General features: G+C 37.5%; 1 protein-coding gene across 1 annotated transcript; it reads right to left on the bottom strand.

The window, feature by feature from the left end:
• Window positions 1-90: 90 nt before the first annotated feature.
• STK17B (serine/threonine kinase 17b) lies at window positions 91-16275 on the bottom strand. The gene is made up of 7 exons (XM_009949974.2): window positions 16145-16275; window positions 12152-12364; window positions 6017-6161; window positions 5655-5781; window positions 4712-4760; window positions 3146-3325; window positions 91-1127 (listed from the first exon to the last, which is right to left on the bottom strand). The coding sequence occupies exons 1-7, from the start codon at window positions 16264-16266 to the stop codon at window positions 845-847; spliced, it is 1119 nt and encodes a 372-aa protein (XP_009948276.1). The 5' UTR covers window positions 16267-16275; the 3' UTR covers window positions 91-844.
• Between the last annotated feature and the right edge of the window lie 1474 nt (window positions 16276-17749).

The raw sequence follows: 17749 nt of genomic DNA, 5'->3' as shown, positions 1-17749 counted from the left end.
TTGTGGTTTGGTTTGTTGGTGGGTTTTTTGGTTTTGTTTTGTTTGGGGTTTTTTTAAGATGAGGAATAGGTCAATACAGGTAGACAATACTATTTCAGAGGTTCTATGAACGCAAACAAGTTTATAAAATATTCACATCAGCACGGGACCCTCATCCTCTTCGAATACAGCTTACTGACACAAGCAAAGGACCACTAGCACAAGGGCTGACGATCTACCTGTTTTCTATAAAAGCGTTGCAGATCCAACACAGGAAAACCACACAAAGTATGCATTATAACCCTTAAGTGGGCCAGACCTATAAGACAGAAACATTTCCTTAACTACTGATGATCCTAGAGAGAAAGCAGTTTTCCAAACAGCCCCAACAGATGTATCATATTCCCAAAACACTGCAACTTTAGCTTTCACTTAAAGCAATGAGAATGGTCACAAATAAGCCCAGTAAGACAGCTAGGTTCAGTTTCCCTGCTTAGACCAATTTCTGATTAAGGCTAGTCATAAAAGCATGCGTGTATGTTTGGCAAAGCTTGAGTCTAAACAAACTCATTTTCAGGTTTTAGTTTGTTCACTCTGGCATCATTTTTGGACTAAAACTTGAAAAGTGCAAAAATATTTAATTATTTCTTCTTAAAAAAAATAATTCATTTCATTGGTGCAACAACCCCAGTTTCTCAGGAGTTAAATCCATTGCCAGCAATGGATAGGAAAGGAAGCACCAGCATAAAAGAATCAAAGTGCATTTCCAGTATGCCAACGCTGCACGAATTGGCAAGCCATAATCTTATATTCGCCACTGGAATAGATTATGCTAAATTCATTATAAAAAAGTCTATATTACACATTAACATAGGACATCTGTCACGAAGTCTTGGGGATACTGCAATGAATCATCAAAACGGAAACGTTTGGAGACCATACTGCTGTCCTCTGGAATGTTTTCTTTGTCTTCCTTGTTGCTACAGGTATCATTACAATTGGATTTTACATTCCGGTCTTCTGAGCATTTTGTTGTGTGTCCTGGCATCAGAGAAGAGCAACAAGTTTCTTCAGGGCTACACAAGAGTATGAACTCCCCTTGCTGCAACCACAAATGAGAAAGGCAGGCCTCTGCTGTGGGTCTTTCCCTTTGAAAGAAAAAAGGATAAAGTTGCTTAAGTTAATTTCAGAAATACTAAAAACGTAATTAAAATGACACAAGCTAAGAAATCCTAAGCAGAACTAACACTATTTGCTGTTTTTCCACCAGTACTACGACTGCTACAAAACACATTAGACCCTACCACACTTAAGGCTAAGTACTGGCAACATGCATCTAAATTTTAGTTGTCAGTTTTCCCTACTGCTGAATGTCAGAACTGGTAAGCTTTTCAAAGAACAGGAACAGGTATTTCTCAGCTGGTATTCATAGTCCCTTGGAATGTTCCCAACATTTTGTGTGTGTGTATATATATATATGCACATGCTTATGCTTTTGAAGTTCTATGTTTTATACACACCATTGTAAATAGGGAGGCTAATGAATAGTCAATCATTAGGTTTTCAAGGAGGGCCAAATAACATGATGCATGATGTCATCAACTCTATCTGACATTTTGCAGTGCTTTACTCTAGCAATTCTTCTGGTGTAAAACCTTCCAAAATGTAGTTACTACCAAACAAGCCACAGACTTACAACACTGGTCCTCTGGATAACCTAGTAGAGTGCTACTACAGTTTTCATCAGAAAAACTTGCTGGCAGTGCAAGAGAGCCCACTACTTGCCCTAACTCTACCAGAACACGTGAATATTTTTTGGTCAGAGAACTGAAATGTTACAGAGCTGACTACCTGAGGACACGTTTTTGCTCTTAAGATTCAAGAAGTACAGTCATCGAGAATCGGAATGGGGGAAAAAAAAAAAAAAAAGGTTATTGAGGATATAATGAAGACTCTGAGATGCCCAGAAGCAAGAAAGCAAGTAGTAACTGTGACAATATTAATCATCCCACAGGTCCACAGAAACATTTATCAAAGCAGGCCCTTCATAACTGCTTCCCTCATGATACTATGGTTTTTGTGAATTTTTCCATGTATTGATAAACCCCCTACATGAGATGCTACAACAGAAAGGACTCTTCAGACCTGAGTTTATATGGAATCTTTATTTTGTCAAAGTAGGCACTTCATGAATATCATCTCCCATTGTCCCCTCCTATCAAAGAACTTTTCTCAACTAAAAAACAGGGTCACTCAAGCTTGCTGCAGGCTCTCTGAATAATACAGGGACTGCTGTCTCACCACAATACCTAGCACTGTAATTGGTAATACCTGACCATGCCTAGTAGAACATGACTAACTGGCTTTACTAAATATTACTCCCCCATGTATACCTTTTAGGGTGGTGGTTTGTTTTTTAACTGGATTTCCTGGTGCAACAGTTAAAAAATACCCAGATTTAACACTAAACAGCAAGTGCAGACACAGTTAATGTCTGTAACTCTCCCACTCTCAAAGACCATCTTCTCAAACTTCAGCTACTTTGAAAGGCCTTGGTTAGAGCCTGAACTCCCAATGAATGCAAAGTTATGGAAGCGGGCCTTACAAACAAAAAAGTTTATACTGTTGATTGAAAAACATTTTTCTTAAAGACTGAACATGGCAAAAAACCTATGTATTTCTGAAAAATATATGCTCAGTCAGAAGACTGCCAAATTTTTATATAAAATGTACTAAAGTAGAAAGATACATTAAAGGTAAATTAGGAAACAAAAAAGCACTGCATCAAGACGACTGCATTTTGTCTCTCCAAATTGTACAATAAAAGGTTAAATTATAGACAAAAATGTGACCTTTCTAGAATGTATTGCGTCAGATTTCTTAATAATCCATCCTCTGAATGAAAATATAAAGAAACTCAACATACAAAACTCAAAGCACAAGCCTGAGTACAATAATAGCCGGACAGTGAACCAAAGATCCTTTTCATACATTATGGAAATCATAAACCTACACTTTCAAATATCCAGCTGATCATACCAATGCATTGTGAAATGTCAGACAGGTCATATCAATGGTATTAAGCTCCCAAACTGACATTCACTTTTTCTAGGTGCTTCACAAACCTAAAAGATAAGATCATTGCCCAGAGGAGTTTGTTACTTACTCTGGATTTTTTATCAGAAGTTTTTGAATGAAGTCTTTGGCAGGCTGTGAAACTGATGAAAATGTTTCTTCCGAATAATCCACATTAACTTGAGATATATTAAGGTATGTTTCTTGATTATCAGCTCCCATAAAAGGAGATTCTTGTGTCAGCAGCATATATGAAATTACACCTATGTTCCTGAGAGAAGAACACAACATATAATCCTACTAGGATACCTGAACATACCCCCCATATTTACTGTGCTGCAGATCAGACTTCCTGATATATGCCGCACTCAAAGCATTAGAAACATCATGTGACATCTCAGATTTGTGATTCAAACATGTATGCACTCGCACACACAAGGAAAGCCACATATATACCTCAATGAAGGGATTTGTGAAAACTGCTTACTTTCAATATACTCTTGTCTTCCCACTGTGATTGTCAAGAAAAGGAAATAAATCACTTTTACACATCCCTTTCTTGGACATATGGCAATTCTGGATGATAAAACCACAAAAAGATAAGACTTTCTAATTTGCACGTGAATAAAAACCCATCTTTCACTACAATTGTGGATGAAGTATCAAAGATTGAGATTCAGTCAGCCTTTCTCTACAGTTGACATCTGAGTTGTGTTACTATATCCTCTTGCTAAGATTTTTTTCCCTAAGAACATGAACGCGAGTACCACACCATGTGTTTATTATAAATCTTAGATGGCTTCTTGATGCATAATAAGAATTATTTTGTGATCTGATGGATCAAACCTTAGTACTCATTACAGTGTGGAAACATGCAGCTGCTGTCTTTGTCATTCTGAGTGAAGCACCAATAGTTTAATGTCTTCTCACAAAAGCAGGCAAACAATAAGTGGTTAAAAAACATTCACAAACATATTTAATTACTATTAGGAGTTGAGAATTTCAAAGCAGTAATTAGATCATAGCAACTTTTAAACCCGATTTTTAATTATTTAGATGCTCAAGAAGAGCATATGAATTTTTTATGTTTTTAAGGAAGCACCTCAAAGCTAGCCTTTACACTAACATACCTCATGAAATTAACAGGCTACAAAGGTATACTTAATAAAGTTGTGGATTAGTTTAAGAAATTTATCTTTTTTATGATTCTATGCAGTTGCTGCTCGAAAGGTAAGAAGTAGAAACTTAAAATACTTATCATTTGTATAATAAAACTATTTAATTACATGGAAGTGGGGAGGGAGGAGTATCCAAGAGTATACTGAAGCCTGAAGCACATCATCGAAGAGTAACTACTATCTAAAGTATCCTATCCAATCATTGTTATTGTTCCCTTAGAACAAATACCTATACTCTGCATGCTCAGAAGCCACCTGCATTCCCTACTAGATGGGCAACAGACCAGTATACAGTAATTTCTGTAAGCCGTGAGTTATATTCTGGGGGCTCCCTCCTCTCCCAACTCTTCCCCCTTTTCATCAGCTCCCCAGCAGAAGGGTATTCTTGGAAGCCAGATAAAACTGCATCAGAGTCTGGCCCCTAGATTGTCAAGTGGTCACACCTACCTGAATAAAATGAATTAACATATACAACCTACCACATATCTGTAGCTGTGGTAATAGGATCATAGTTTAAGATTTCTGGAGCTAGAAAAAGAGATAGGGAGAAGAAAACATTTTAATAGATATATTATTCCAGTGGCCTTGAATCATACACTATTTCTGGCAGTTTTTTGCCAACCATTATTATGAGACTAAACATGCAGTTTCAATAATGAAGTTTATTATTTTCAAGCCACAAGGGAGGAAAAGAGTTACTTCCATTTGATTAGCCACACCAATGCTCAATCAGTTCACACTAAAATGGCACAATACGGCCTAAAGTATATTCTATCCAAGTCCCAAGGTATTTTCTAATCAGATGCACGCACATAAAATATTCTTAAGTAGTCTTCAAGTATAGAGCTTTTTAAGGGGAATGCAGAAAGCCTTCAGCAAAGGCAGATGTCCAAACCAATTTTTGGATCAGTAGCTGTTAGAGTGTGCTAGATAGCAAGTTATTCGGTACAGATTAAAGTGCTCTTAAAATTGAGCGTAGGCAAATCATTAAGGAAACCTGCCCCTCAGACAAGGCCAAGTGTTAATGGCAATCCTTCCCTTTCCAAGGAATATTTTAATCTTATTAAATCATCATACTAAATGGCATTCCTAATTCAAGGAGTATTTCTTTGTGCATGCTAACATTGTATTTCAACTCTAATCAAAAGAATTTAAGAGCCAAAATTTCTTGTTGATGTAACAAGTCTGCATCACAGCAAATACTACAGCTTGAAATCAGAGGTGCACTTACTGATACAATTTGGGATTTTTTTGGTGCAAATATTTGTTGACTACTCTAAAGAAAAGAACAGCTCAGAACATGTTACGTTGCCCTGTTGTTCTTTCTCCAGTAATGACTGATAAGTTGATAAGCACATTACATGAACGGTTTCTGTTTCCTCAAAACCACACATCAGAGATTGTGAAGCAACTCTTCTTTACCTAGATACTCTGTTGTTCCCATGATCTGCCGAAGTTCACTAGAATTCTCAAGCTTCCGAGACATACCAAAATCTACAATTTTTACATCACCAAGAGGATTGACGCTGCTCAGCAAAATATTTTGAGGCTAGAATAGAAAAGATTTAAATCTCAATTAACACAAACTGCAAAAAACCTCATGTACTGAATTACATTTCAGTTTCTATTATACAATACTTATTGCTAAATCTTATTTTAAAATTATAATCTCTAATACACTCCTTTTTCTGCTCATCTTTGTTACATATTTAACAAATTACTTTGATCATCATAATATTAAATTGAAGCACAGCACTAAAATAAAAAGTCTGCTGCAGCCTCACCTTTAAATCAAGATGAACAATATTGTTTCCATGCAAGCAGCAAAGTCCTTCAAGTATTTGTCTTATAAGTCTTACAATATCCCTTTCACCAATTCTGTCATCCAGGTCTGGGACACACAAGTCAAATATTTCTCCTCCAGCAGCACTAAAACACATTCAAGAACACTTAGATATTAAGTTTGAATTCTCAAGCTTAAGTGAGGAAAAATGTTATTATTTATATAATATTATTATTGTATTATTTATTATAATCTGATTATGCTTTTTCTTTCCTCAGAGCTGGCAACAGCAGTTGAGACAGTGAAACAGAACTTTGTGGTTGACAGCCTCATAATGCTTTGGTAGCCTCAAGCATGCTTTCCTGTAAGCAAGTGTGAAAATATCTTCAGGAAGATGAGTTCTATCATCATTCCATAACAGAAGCCTTTCTCTTCAAGTTAAATCTATAATTTCTTCCATTAGACCAGTTCCACGAAGAATTCAAAGCAAGAAAGCGCAGCACTATTCCTATTCTCTGAATTTGGGAGTAAAAATTACCTTTTTTTTTTTTTTTTTTACATGATGTGGCTGTGGTGTAGATATAAGAACTACAATGCAATGAACAACTAAAGCTACTGAAAAATATTTCCACAGTGGGAGGAAACTGTGTACTTGCCACCCTAGGTCCTGCCATTCTGATCAAAGACTAAAAATCAGAGGTACCAGGAAGAAAATCTAACATGCTGATGACTAAGTACACAATTGCCTGGTCTGTTAGTGAACAGTATCTTTCATAACTCTAGTAGACACAGAATATTCAGAAATACAAGGGCTCAGCTCTGACAGTTTGAAATCTACCATTTCCACATTAACAAAGATGAGATTGACAAGCTTCATTTTTCACACAGCATCTCAAATCTATCTTCCTCAGAAGGCAGATACTGTTATAGAACTTATAGAAAACCCTGCTATTAGTACAGCGTAAAGGAAGCATGGAAATAACCATGCTGCATGTGGTTTACTAGTTATACTTCTACACTTCGCCACAGTATTCAGCTGTTTCCTTTTGTGCTGGGTTTGAAATCATTATTCACCCTGCTCTAACTGCCCAAAGTTTCCTCTCTTAAGGGTAAAGGTCTACCTCAACACTACAGATCAGTAAGCCTGAATTTCATCATTAGCAAAATAATAGAAGTCTATCAAAAGGTAGAAAATGGACAACATGTATAAATAGTCATTAACCTGCTGGAGCTATGTGAGGCGCCAGTAATGCCTCCCCTAGTTGCCTTTATGACAAAATGTAGATAAGGGGAAGAGCAGTGGATGTCATTTACTTCAACTTTAAAAAGGTTTTCAACACTGTGTCCCACAGTATTCTTGTATCCAAGTTACTACATTATTGCCCAGAGCAGCTGTGGCTGCCCCCTTCCTGGCAGTGTTCAAGGCCAGGTTGGACGGGGCTTGGAGCAACCTGGTCTGGTGGAAGGTGTCCCTGCTCGTGCCAGGGGGGGTTGGAACTAGATGATCTCTTAAGTCCCTTCCAACCCAAACCACTCTGTGATTATGGTCTGGATGGGCGGACACCCAGATGGGTAAAGAGCAGAACAGCTCTCCTGAAAATGATCTGGGAGTCCTCACAGACAGTAAGCTGAATGCAGCAGAGGAGGTCAGCAGTATCTTAGGCTGTCATAACAGAAGCACAGGCAGTAGGCTGAGGCAAGTGACTCTACCCAGCACGCTAGACCACAGCTAGAATGCAGCATCCTGGTTTTGTCTCCCCAGTTCAAGGAAGACATTAACAAGCACATTCAGCACCAAGTGAGAAAGCGAGTAGAAAAGCACCAGATGACCTGTAGCATACATAGAGGTACGGTATCTTCAGAAAAATAACCTAATAGAATCCTATACAATGCCAAACTGTGAACTGGCAGGTATAGCTGACGGTACAGACCTATCAAATGCCTCTGGGTCAAAATCAGAGGGGTCATCCCCAAGGCAGACCTTACAGTACGCATCTGTTACCAACCCCCAAACCAAGACAATGAGACCAATGAGGCGATACTTGGGTCAAGTAAGCAAGCTTCGGGTCAACAAAACCTGGTTCTAAAGGGGAGACTTTAACTACCCAGACATCTGCCGGAAGAACAACACAGCAGTTCACCTGTCACCCACCAAGTTCCTGGAATGCTTAGAGGACTCCTTCCTCATACAAATGTTAGATGTGCCAACCAGGAATGGGGCACTGCTGGACTTGCTGCTCACTACCCAAGAAAACGAGCTCTGTAGTATCTCGGCTAGCGACAGCCTTGGCTGCAGTGATCACAACATTGTGGAGTTTGAGATAAAGCTGAGCACACTGATGGTTAGTTCCAAGACAAAGGTTTTAGACTTTAGAAGAGGAAACTTCAGCTTGCTCAGGGCACAGTTGGAAAGGATCCTGTGGGAAGCTTCCATGGAGGATAAAGGCGCTAGTGAGTGCTAGGAGTTTTTCCAAGAACACTCCTAGAAGCACAAAACCAGTTCATCCCCTCTAAAGGCAAGGGAAGGAGGCAGAGTAAGAGACCCCCTTGGCTTAACTAGAGGTGGAAAAGTGGAACATTACCTGTTGAAAATTACAAGGGCATTGCCAGGGAATGCAGAGATACAGTTAGGAAAGCAAAAGCTCAGCTTGAACTGAAATTGGCCACAGATGTCAGAAACTTCAAGGGCTCTTCAGATACGTCAACAACAACCAGAAGGAGAGTACTGACCCACTATTAAACAGGAAAGGTGAACTAGTCACCAACAACGCTGAAAAGGCAGAGGTCCTCAACACCTCCTTCACCTCTGTCTTTACCAGTGCTGTCAGGTCCCAGGCCACAGGAAAAAAAATCCAGATCAATGCAGACACAGGCCCACTGTCAGTGAAGGAAAAGCTGGTGCGTCAACTGTTACAGGAGCTTGACCCATACAAATTGACGGGCCCGGATGCCATCCCCCCAAGGGTGTTGGGAGAGCTGGTGGATGTTGTTGCGAGGCTACTCTCCATAATCTTTGAGAAGTCGTGGAGATCAGGAGACATGCCTGAAGAGTGGAGGAGGGCTAATGACTACAAGAAGGGTTCCAGGGAGGGCCCGGCTAATTACAGACCCATTAGCCTCACAGCAATCCCTGGGAAAGTTATGGAGCAAATCCTCCAAGAAGATGGAGACTCCCTTTTCACAAGGAGTCACATGGAAAAGACATGGGGTAATGGATACAAGTTACTCCTGGGGAGATTCCAATTGGACTCCAGAAGAAACTTTTTCACCATGAGGACAAATAGACATTGGAATAATCTCCCAAGGGAAGTGGTGGATTCCTCTACATTGGACAGTTTTAAGACTCAGCTTGACAGGGTGCTGGGCCATATCATTTAAACTGTATTTTTACCTTGAAAGGTGGGACTAGATGATCCTTGAGGTCCCTTCCAACCTGGTGTTCTATGAGTCTATGAAATTTTGATTGACAGTTCTTTGAAATCATTGTACCAATGTGCAAAGCAGCCAAAACAAAAGCCAACATACATGGCTATCATCAGGAGGGCTACTTGGAACAAAAAGCAGAAAAAAAAAATCAGTATAAAACCTTAGCATGTAGTTCTGGTTTCTGTATCTTCAAGCATCATGTAAGATTACTGAAGATACAGAGAAGACCACATAAGAGGACAGCCAACTACTTTACAAGAAGAAACCAGACAGACACCAACTCTTCAGTTTGGACAGAAGACTATGGGGGAGTCTATGAATGAGGCTTACAAATACACTAAAGCTGGTTTAAAGATGAACAAAGAAATGTTATTCACCAAATCCCACAAAATGAGAACTAGAAGGCATCTGATGATACTAGCTGATTAGTTTAAAACAGATAAAGTATTTCTTCACACAGTAGGTAATGAACATCTGGAATTTATTACCACTGAAGTAGACAGTATCACCAGATTCACAGACTACAGGTCCATAAACAGATATTAAAAGGAATAGGCAGAGAGGTATCCTCAGTACAATGCCTCTGGCTGCTGAGCCAGCGCAAAGAAAATGGACAGCAAAAAGCAGCCGGGCTCATACGCTCCTTAGCTCTTCCTAAGTCCTATCTCCCTACAGCCATTGCCAAAACAGCAGCAGATTAGACAGACCATTGACCTGATTCTGTAGGGCCTTTCTTAGTTTTTCAATGAACAAAACTAGACAGATTTGAAAAATCAGTACAGCTGCTAGTATAGCAGCCACATTTCTCTAAGTAACTGGATTCCTCCAATTACCTTTGACCCTCAGATTTGCAGATTAACAACCTCTGTCATGGGGCTTTTGAAGTATGCATATCTTTAGTAACTCCCTCTACAAAGACAGCCTTATTAAGAACTAGCATACACTTCTCTCCTTTATTTAGAAAACGTGCTCTTATACAAACTGATTCTTACTACTACATCTTCCAAAGAACCCCACAAATACAATCCAACAGTGAGGACCATATGTAGGAGGAAAAATACAGCTGACTGGGAAATGCTCATAAACTATTCTATGAGTAAGAGATTCATTTCTTGCAATTGTTTTCAAGTACTGCTTCAGAGTTCTGATAATAAGAAACAAACAAAAATATCTGTGTATGCTGCTACAGAAGGACATAACTTAAAAGCATAATCAGCACTCTGCTTATCCCAATAGAACAAGGAACACTTACTGCAAGAGTTCTGAACACTACTACAAAGCAGACCATTAACACCAATGTAATATAAGGAAGTTGTTTCACTACAGGGCTTTAATAAGCAAGACAGTTAGCTGAGCTCAAACAGAAGCAGGAAAATCAGTATGGCTTTTACATGAACTTGCACTTGCTCTTGATAAGAAGTTCAAAACTTGTCATCTGGACTTTGCCTTTACTTCTACACTACTTATTCTTTTAGCCTTCTCTCAAAGCAAAAAATAGTATGCTAGGGACCACCTAATTCCAGGAAAAAAACTTTTTTAAAGATTACTTAGCTACATTCTTTGGAAAATTTGGAGGAATTTATCATGGTGTGTGCAGACCACCATTAACAACTCTTCAAATGTTTTGTACATGAAACTTAAATCCTAGGGAAAGACTTTCTGAGTTAATGCACAAACTGCATTTTTGATCCTTACATTCCCCAAACAAAAATTTACACATACAGCAAATATGATAGCAAATTCAAATTAAATTCCCTAATTAGACTTGCTTTCAGAGCTAATGAGAAGCCAGCCACAGGAACACCTAAAAAGATATGGGAATTTTGGAGGAAACAGCTCCAAAAGCCACTTAAAACCAGCAAACACTACATTTAGAAGCTCAGAACCTGCAAAAGAATGGCAGGTTTTCAGTCACCAAAAACCATCAAGCAGTGACTGAAGATCACAGAACATGGACATGCTCAGCTTCTCCAAAATCGGTGTACTTGGTATCAATGGCTACTTTTTGGTATCATTTAAGATGCATCAAAACACTATGCACTTTGTACAGGATTCAAGAACATTCTCTCTGGCCCACCAGCACAAAAGATTCTTCAAGAAAAAAAAAATAAAAATAAAGACAATTACACCCTAGAATTTGTATTCAGGTTTTAGATTAATTTAGAGCTTTTTTACAAAATCCAACTAGCAGAAGAAATAATCTGCTCTAATTTAACAGGCAAGTTTTAATCAAAGTTACTGAGATAGTATTTAAAGACACAAAAAATATTTCAATTTGAAATTGAGTGAAATTGTCTATGAAACCGAGTTATGCAGTGAAAAGAAAGAAGAATCTATTTTTTGATAACTTTTTGTAAAAAAAAATATCTTTCAATCCATTGTTTAAAATTTTGAGTACAGGTTTTGGTGTGTTCTGTTTCAGATCTTATTCGATGTTGTTTGACATAAGTTATTAGCTGTAACAAAACACATGTACGAACCCAAATATTCAAATTAAGAGCAATCAATTCAACTCTTGCATTTACATAAAAATAAATCATACCAAAAAAGTCCCCAAGAGCTTACAAAGTATATCATAATGAAATATTAGCATAATGTATACAGCGTACTGCTGTAATTCTTCTGGGTGTTCAGGCAACTCATGCAAAAAATGGGTATATTGGCAGATTTGTAACTACAAATGTGGAACATTTGATGAAGGCATACTTACTATTCCAACACTAAGATGATTTCATTTGCTGTTTCATAGACTTCATGGAGATTAACTACGCGAGGATTAGATTTCATTAATTCAAGTACAGCAATTTCATGAAGAATCTCTGCTTTGCAGTCTTGACCTCTTCTTCTTTTCTTTAAAAATTTAGCTGCATACTCTTGGCCTGTGGATTTAGCTATACATTTTCTAACCACAGCACATCTTCCTCTAGAAAATAAAAGGGAAAACATTAAGACCTAAGACAAAGTACGTAAATTGCCATTGGAAATAAAAAGGCATGGCAAATAATTGGAAATTTAAAAAAAATTATCAGGGGATCACCATGTTTGGCCTGTACTTACATTATTCCCTGAATGCACACTTTCTATCACTGTAGCAGAAAGGATACTAAACTGGATGAAACTTTGGCGAGACGCAGTACAATTCCCTTACACAGACTAGCTAAGTGTTAAATCAGAGTATCAGGTTACATGGACATCCTCACTGTAAGATCATAGCATTGTAGAATAACTCGGGTTGGAAGGGACTTCTGAACATCTCTAGCAAAACCTCCTGCTTAAAACAGGGCCAGCTGTGAGATCCTACCAGACTGCTCAGGACTTTGTTCAGGTTTGCAATATTATATTAAAAAAACCTCAACCACATTATAGCACCTAAAGGATACAGTAATAAACAAAGCAAAATCCTGAGAAATGTAGAGAACAAACACAGAAAATAAAGCATATTTGTATGCTGGGGGGGGGGGGGGGGCAGTCTTCAGCACAGAAAATTTTAGTGTCATAATTTCCCTCCACAATTTCCCTTTGTACTGCTATAAAAACTCCAGGTATCTGCAAAATGTTTAAAAACATCTTAACAGAAAAATACCCACTATTTAGCATTCTCTTTCTCAATTACAGTTAGACAAAGTGTGCTCCTTTATTTCCTAGCCAACTCTTTAGGTATGGAAACAAAAATGTATTTTGGCAAAGGAATGTTTTTAAAAGAAAACCACATACTGTAGCTAAAACACCAAGCTGACCTTTTAAAAATTAGGGGGAAAAATGCAGTTTCTTAAGCCAAGTTGTAAACTCCTGAAAAAACCAAAGTTTTAGAATCACAAGTTTTGCATTCCCAGAAATGCCTAGCTGCATACTTGCAAAGTGTTTTTAAATTATACAAGAAACATTATTTTTTAAAAAAAAAAACCAACAACTTGAAGCGCTAAAATAAATCATGTAAAGTTCTAAAAACAGTTATAGAACTGTGTAAAAAGAATGAGATTAATGAGATTCATACTTCTGTCTTTAAAAAAACACCTTTCCGTGCACCTTTTTGTTATCACAGCGTACTGAGAACAAACTTAATGAAGAAGCTCAGGATGAGTTACCCAAGCTGTGCTTTTTCAGCTAAACTAGCTTCTTTAGTAGAAAAGACTATGTTGCATTGCAGGCTCTGCTTTCTTCTGGTGCAAACCTCAATGTCTAAAAAGAATGCCTCAAAAAAAAAAAAAAGGCAAGTCTGAGGCTATTTTTGGGCAAAAGAAGAAAAACCTAGACTTCAGTATCTAATGAAAAAAGGTATGGGCATCTCATGAAAAAAATCGGATTTCCATTTGCAAATAACCATGTTAAATACAGTTTGTACAAGTCTGACTAAATTTTTAAACATGTAAAGTTTACTTTCATCATACTGCTATCACTTATTTAGAAATAAATTCAACAAAAGAGCTTCTCTTTCATCGTTTATTTCAACATCAATTGGTTGCATGATTTATTTGTCCCTTTTTTAAAGCACTAAATTCGGAAAGGTAAGAGTACAAAACTCAAAAGAAAAGTGAACTTAAGAGGTAAAAGTTATTTACAGTCTGATACATGCACACTATTCATTTTAGCAACTATTTCTAAGCCTGAAGTGGCCAAGGCCTTTCCCAATTATTAAACCAGGTTATTGCTGCAGAGCATTTTAAGTTATTGAGCTGAATTTCATAATATGCCAAAGTTTAAGATACTCCCCCGCAGCTTACCTTCTTGTTTTAACATCACATTACCCTGTCAACCACAAAAGTTTCTCTAAAATTAAAAAAGGGGAACTGGTTGAGTTTCATGAGGACACCAAGATCTTCCCTAAGAGTTTTTGCACATCTTCCTTCTAGTAGCTGCAGGTGCAACAGCTCCGAAGGGTCAGCAGTATCTCCGGATTGTAAGAATTTCCACTTACATATACTGTATTTGTAGTGTGCCAATTATTAATATAAAATTATTAAGACAAAAAAATTGTTTTAGAGGAGCGGAAGTTCCCCAGAAACGCAAAAAAAGTCAGATCTGAAGTACTGCACTGAAGCAAAGTGGTTCCCACTCCTTGTTGTCTGCAGAGCAACTGCTTAACGATCACACTTTACAGCCCAGTTTTACAAGATAAAAAAATGTTTTCAAGTTGTTTTCATATCCCAAGTTATAAACCACAGAAATTCAACTACTTCAAAAGAACGCAAGCTATCCACACACTGGGGACAAAACTACTTAACCCACTAAACAGAACCTGCCTGCTTCGTGAGTCAGTGTCTTAAATACCAAAGGACCTAAAAGATAAGGGTGTGGGAGGAAGAAATGGAACTTGGGAAGCCTAAGCAGGGAAGAACAAAAGAACCATTTACTAAGTAACCTGAAGAGGAAGAAGAAAATTGCAAGTGAAAAGAAACGCATATTAAATCTTTTAGAGAAGCTACAAAGAAAGATGGATTTTACATCACTTACAAATTGTTGTAAAGGCTTAAAACATTAAAAAACCAAAATACACGCACACTAAAAGTCAAAAGTACGTTCAGAAAACGTACTATGCTTCTGTTTCTTTGCATTTTGACACTTACTTTGTAATGCCTGGTTTTGCATGTACCAAAAGTATTAAAGACTGGTTTGGAATGCACACAAAATCTACACTTTTGTTTGCTTTAGACACCATCTCACATGTATGTATAATCTGAAAATCCAGTGTTTTAAGAATACTGGAGTTATAGAGTATAGTGCATACCAACTGCTTCTGCAAAGCCTAAAACTCAAAACTAGAGCTGACAAAGGAATAAGAAAAGAGGGAAGTTATGGGCTGCAAGGTGCAGTTTTATAAAAGCGTACCAGATACAGCACATGCTAGGAAAAAAAATACCCAAGAGAACAGTGAAGGCTAAAGGGCTTACAAAATCACGTGGAGAAGAGCATCTTTGCTGGCAGAAGTTGCAGGTGGAAAGGATCACTATGTAGCACACCAAGGCACAACAACTGTGAGACTGACCCATGGCTACTTCTGTTGAAGGAGTTTGGAAACACGACCACAGCATGTTTACATGGCTTTAAACCCAATTCACTGAATATTTTTAACGTATGAATTAACCCAGTGATTTCAAAGAAGCATTAACTCAGATGTCTGAAATGGTATCATAAATACAAAGAGGTTTCGTTTTGTGGGGTTTTTTTTTCTTTTATTTCCTATTTCACTGTTGCAAACATGAGCCAGGAAGAGGCTGTAGAACTCTGCAACAGCAGGTTGTTAGAAACTTAGACTAACTGCTTGGGGGGGCAGGGGGGGAAGGTCTTTGTTTTCTGGACTTCAAAAAAATGAAACAAACAGAACGAGCAACTCAAAATCCCCATTCTTTGTCTTGCAGTATTACCCTATGTCATCTCTTCTTCAGTTTATGTACCTGGAACGTGATGTGTGACTAGACAGGGGAAACAGAAGAAAAGAAACATAATCCCAGATCTACATGCCTATGAAAACAGGCAAAATCTCTCTGACATTGAAGAGGCTGGCAATTTATGTCTCACTGTACCTTCTCCCGGTCCCTAGAGAAGCCACTGGATACTGCAAAGAAGGGGGTGGGGAAGGAGAGAGGCGTACTTCATTTCCCATCCTACCACAGAAGTTTGCCAGAAAAGGTCTATCATTGCACAAAGAATTCTCTTGCAGCAGAAATTCCTCTTACTAAAATAAAATAAATAGGAATAATCTTACCTTCCTAACTCTTTTGATTCAAGCATATAAAAATTGTGAAAATTGTCTGTCTTGATTTGTGTCTGCAGAGATGTGGCTAACAAGCCAGGAAGGCTTTTATTCTCCAACTTTCTCCTCGACATAGTCAGGAACAGGTCTCCCTCTTCTACCAGTGACCTGTTAAAGCAAAACAATTACAAGTTTTGGAAATTCCATAATTACAGCAGAGGAAAGCATACAAATATTAGAGTTTAGGTCTATCAGATTAGAATAGCCTTAAGTTTGTTCCATAGTGACCTGAAAAAAGACACATTTAATCACCGTAAAAATAAAACCTGAAAGGAACATTAATCAAGACATGCTAAGAAAAGCAATTGAAGACTTTTTTTTTTATGTAATAATTTTAACATTTGAGAAGTTGTGTTTTTTTTTTTTCCCACCCTGAAGCATCTCCATGACATATTAGGGATAAGCTTCAGTTCTAGTGAAAATGCTACTAACTGCTTAACTATTAACGATATGTACTTTTCCTTTTTTTTTTTAGCTTTCTGAAAATAAGCTTTAACTCTTCTTTGGATTCTCAGTAAGTTCCAGCAACACCCTTAACTTTACACTTTTAACTAGCATCCCTGGGGGACTTAACCAAAAATCCTTCCTATTTTTGTCTGCAACGCAACAGGAACAGCTAACCACAGGGGGGAAAAAAGGGTGGTTTTTTTTTTCAGTGGGAAGATTCACATTTCTTATTAAACTCACTCATAGCTCATCTAAATTTCATTTTAACACTAGATTAATTGTCAGAAAGTAGCATGAATGGGCAACATCCTCTTTGCAAGTTCAGATCATTTAGAACCAAATGATGTAGTAATCCTGATTAAATTACCTCAATAAAAAAGCAGAACAGAACATTATGAAGATATACCCACCCATATTATTTCTACTACTATTAAAAAAAACCCAAACAGTAAAAATACTGGGTTTTGGCATTCATATTTACAGGCCTGAAGCAACTCTTCAGGTGAAATGCAAAAGCAAGGCAGAAAAAGGTTACTGAAGGATAACAGAAGTCTTAATTCACAGTTTAAGAATAGGCTTACCTTTATCAATGAAGGAAAAGAAAAAAAAAAATCACAAGGCAAATTACAGTTCAGATACAGTTAACTAACTTACAAAAAAACATTTTCAATTTTCAAATGAGAGAAGTGTACTTTCAGAAGCTTCTGGAGGAGCACTCGAACTAGTTATGATTCAAATATATTCCAGCACCCATCAAACATTGTTCAAACTACCAGTTCTTAGAACATGGATATTCATATTGGAACTATTCTGATTTAAATCATGATTCATGCTTTAGCAGGGAAAAAAAAATACTACACAGTTCAAGAATATCTTCAAAGTAGCATTTAATAAGCATAAAATAACTTCTTAGAAAATTATGAAGGGGTCACAATACAATCTGACATACAAATCTTTGAATCACCTTGTTTGTAATAAACATACATTCCTTCTTCCCAATTAAGTGACAGCTTATCATTTAAGAGACTGATTCAGAAGTCTGAAGTTTTACATGACTGTCCTTAGAGCTGTACTCACTAAATACAGTTTAATAGTTATCTTGTTACTGCA

Source organism: Leptosomus discolor, chromosome 5, assembly GCF_034619465.1.
Source record: "Leptosomus discolor isolate bLepDis1 chromosome 5, bLepDis1.hap2, whole genome shotgun sequence".
NCBI lineage: Eukaryota > Metazoa > Chordata > Aves > Leptosomiformes > Leptosomidae > Leptosomus > Leptosomus discolor.
Note: the sequence above shows the minus strand (reverse complement) of the source record. Positions and strands in the feature narration are given on the sequence as shown.

Bases quoted from the DNA above. Each gene is read 5' to 3' on its own strand.
- STK17B (XM_009949974.2), bottom strand. From the start codon at position 16,266: ATGTCGAGGAGAAAGTTGGAGAATAAAAGCCTTCCTGGCTTGTTAGCC. The intron at 5,782-6,016 runs GTGAGGCTGCAG...TTTCTATTCTAG, and splicing joins TTGTTCATCTTGATTTAAAG to CCTCAAAATATTTTGCTGAG. The intron at 4,761-5,654 runs GTAAAGAAGAGT...CTCTTTTTCTAG, and splicing joins GGGAACAACAGAGTATCTAG to CTCCAGAAATCTTAAACTAT.